Source organism: Phaethon lepturus, unplaced genomic scaffold (genome assembly GCF_000687285.1).
Source record: "Phaethon lepturus isolate BGI_N335 unplaced genomic scaffold, ASM68728v1 scaffold13982, whole genome shotgun sequence".
Lineage (NCBI taxonomy): Eukaryota > Metazoa > Chordata > Aves > Phaethontiformes > Phaethontidae > Phaethon > Phaethon lepturus.
In genome coordinates, this window is record NW_010521309.1 from 1 (window position 1) to 3,024 (window position 3,024).

At 42.6% G+C, this 3,024-nt stretch overlaps 1 protein-coding gene across 1 annotated transcript in view; it reads left to right on the forward strand.

Moving 5' to 3' along the window:
* Nucleotides 1-152: 152 nt before the first annotated feature.
* The window catches only part of BEGAIN (brain-enriched guanylate kinase-associated), a 20,871-nt gene continuing 17,999 nt past the window's right edge, over nt 153-3,024 (forward strand). The window contains exon 1 of the mRNA XM_010281478.1: nt 153-299. Coding sequence (XP_010279780.1) covers nt 153-299 — 147 coding nt within the window. The remainder of the gene's footprint in view (nt 300-3,024) is intronic.

Sequence of the window (3,024 nt, forward strand, 5' to 3'; positions counted from 1 at the left end):
AGGGGGGGTCTGGGGCGCCGTCTCGCTCCCCGCGCTGCCGCCTGCGCCGTTTTGCCGCTTCAGGAAGGGTCCCACGGCGCGACCCGCCCCGCTCCGGAGCCCCTCGCCTCGGTGGCTTCATTTCATGCCACTTCAAGTCCTTGGCTTGCCACATGGGCCAGAAGCCAGATGAGCGCCTTTCCGCCTTCCCTCCGCTGCGCCTCGCGGCGGGCAGAGCGCTTGTGCCGCGCTTCGCTTTAGGCCGGAACACTCTTTACTACTGGGTGCAATCCAGCTTCCGAATTCAGTGGAAACCACAGGCAACGTTGAGATCCACAGCTTCCTGTTCCAAGCTAAATTAAAAATAGATACTAATGTGTTAGGCTGATGTTTATTTTAAATAAGTCTCTGAACGTTGGGGTAATTCTGAGAGGTTGAAAAAAACGCTCATCTGTACCAACATCCAAGAGGTCAAGCGTAGAATGGGGTAAATAGAGGCCGTGCGAAACACAGAGTGACTATTTATGATGTTCAGCTACTGGAAAACTAAATCACAGGAGTATAAATAATGGAAGTCAACATGTTTTTATGAAAAATTGTAAAATAAATCACAATTTCTTTAGCAAAGGCTAAATCGAGTAGATACATTTGGATAGTAAGACACGACGAGTACCACTTCATAGGACTGTGATTACAAAACTACCGTGATACAGTATCAAAAGTAGGTAGTAGATGCCTTGCAAAATTACTAAAAGCCACCTCAAAAAGTAGCAGGCGCTGGGGTATTTCCATGATAAAAGAATCTTTTCAGAGGACTGGATCAGGACAGCCCAGTGACTGGTACAGTTCTCACCATTAATCAATTCTTTCAACAGTGTCCTAAAAGGAAACAAAATTATTGCTCATAAAATGAGATAAAAAGGATTAGCAACATTGTTAAACGGTGATAAGTAAATCATCCAGAATGACCAGTGCCTTTCAAAAACTGTGCCCATTCCGTCAAAATGTTTCCCCCTTGAAGCGTAAAATCTATGCAGGTGCTTTGCAGCCCAAATGGAAAAAATGGGAAGGGGGAAGTGGAGGGAGGGGGTCGTACTCTGGAAAGCAGAAACTCGGGAAAGGTCGGTGACTCTGAAAGCAGCCTGTCTGAACAATTCAGTGTGAGATCCCAGCAGCATGCCGTCACAAAGATGCCAAAAGTGCGTATTTGTGTAACCACGGAAAAAGTGAATAGAGTAGAATGATGACTTTGCCACAGTTTCAGACAAGGGAATATCCAGTTTGAAGACAGTGGATGAAGTTCTGATATTTACATTTTTTAAAAGGGTGTAGAAAATCACTCAGGCTGCCTGACAACTGAAAAATAATACTGAGAAGTAAGTAAGCTGCCTCAGCAAGAGACTCAAGGAGCTCACTTGTTTAGTGTAGTGAAGAAAGACGACTGACTTGTATAAAGGTCTTCACAGGGAGAAAATGCTAAATATCAGACAGCTTTTTAATCAGACAAAACAAGAACGATGGCTACACTCAGGATCCAGACCTGTTCAAATGGGGGAAAATGTTTGCAAATGCAGAGGCATAGAGCTCCTGTAACCCAGGGAAGTAGCATATTCTCCATTTCTTGAGGTTTTCCCACAAAACTGGCAACAAGTCATTTCCAATCAACTTACTGAAACCCTCTCTCAGCTAGATTCACATTAGTTGCAAAATTTTTTCATGCTGCTCTTCCCTGGGGAGAGTCACAGACCCAGAAAAGTCAACTGCCTGTGAATTACAAGATTTATGCCTTGGGAGATATGGATTCAGTCCTTGCCTCTGCCAAACAAGATTTATATGCCATTGAACTAGTTACGTAACGTAAGCGTCATTTTACCTAGTTTTAGGTATCTAAACGCTAGATGTCTATTTATCATGTAAATGTCTGAAGCGTATTTATCCTCAGCATCTCTGTCAGCCAGTGGAGAAAAGCAGGCACCGTTGGAGAGCCGTTCCTCTGACAATTCTCAAAAAAATCACTATACAATGAGGAATTTCATGTTTTGAAGAAACCTCTATGCTGATTGAAGGAAGGCAGGAATGTGACTGGCATAGACTTGGACAACACTCTACACATACAAATAAAGGAATGTCTGCCTTAGCCTCTGCTGAAGAGGATATTAATATTTATAAGCTGCTGTGAAAATAATACCTTAGAGACCTAATATTATTAGGAAATACATGAATAGCTATGATAAATGGTATCAAGAAATCACAGTGTCAAAATTTTTGCAAGGCTGTAGGGTGAAGGAAAAGTGAATCTAGAGATAGTACAGGACAATATTCAGACTGTAAGCCACATCTCTGAATGCCACCAAGAAATACTGAGGGTACTGAATCCATGTACACTTTCCTTAATGGAAAAGACAGCTCAAAAGACCTCTTTCCCAAACGATTTTTTTTTTTTTTTTTTTTCCCATTTTAAAGGGTTATTTTTTCACCAGCCTGGCTTTCAGGATGGCAACAAAGTTGTACCAGCACAGCTGATGGGCCATGAACTACCATGAGGCAGTAAAGGCTTTTTAAACCAGATTCACCATGGGAGAAAAAGACTGTGGAGTTACAGTATAATGCAGAATAGTTAAAGATGCAAATGAAATTCCAGTGTAGCTCTGAAACGGCACAGAGGAGTAGAGCTGAATCAGGTAAGAGAGTTGATCCATATAGCAATCATCTTACGACATGGAAGAAAGGTTATGACATTTCTCTTGACCAAAAGGCAGAGTCTTTCTCATCAACACAAACTCTGGAGACAACAGCTCAAGTGACCACCCTGAATAGCAACGTAAGGAACGCACAGTAGTGAGTTTCCTGTCGGCTTGTAGGAACAAATCCTTTCATAAATAATATATCCGTGTTGTATTTTCTTTGGATTTGATCCCAGCAGTCCGATGGGGAGGAAGCATTGCACTTCCTTTACAGTAAAGCTTAATCAATACACCGAGAGATCCATTCTGCAGCCGTTCCTTATACCGGGAGAGTTCACTCCTCGAACAGTAGTCAGCAGGA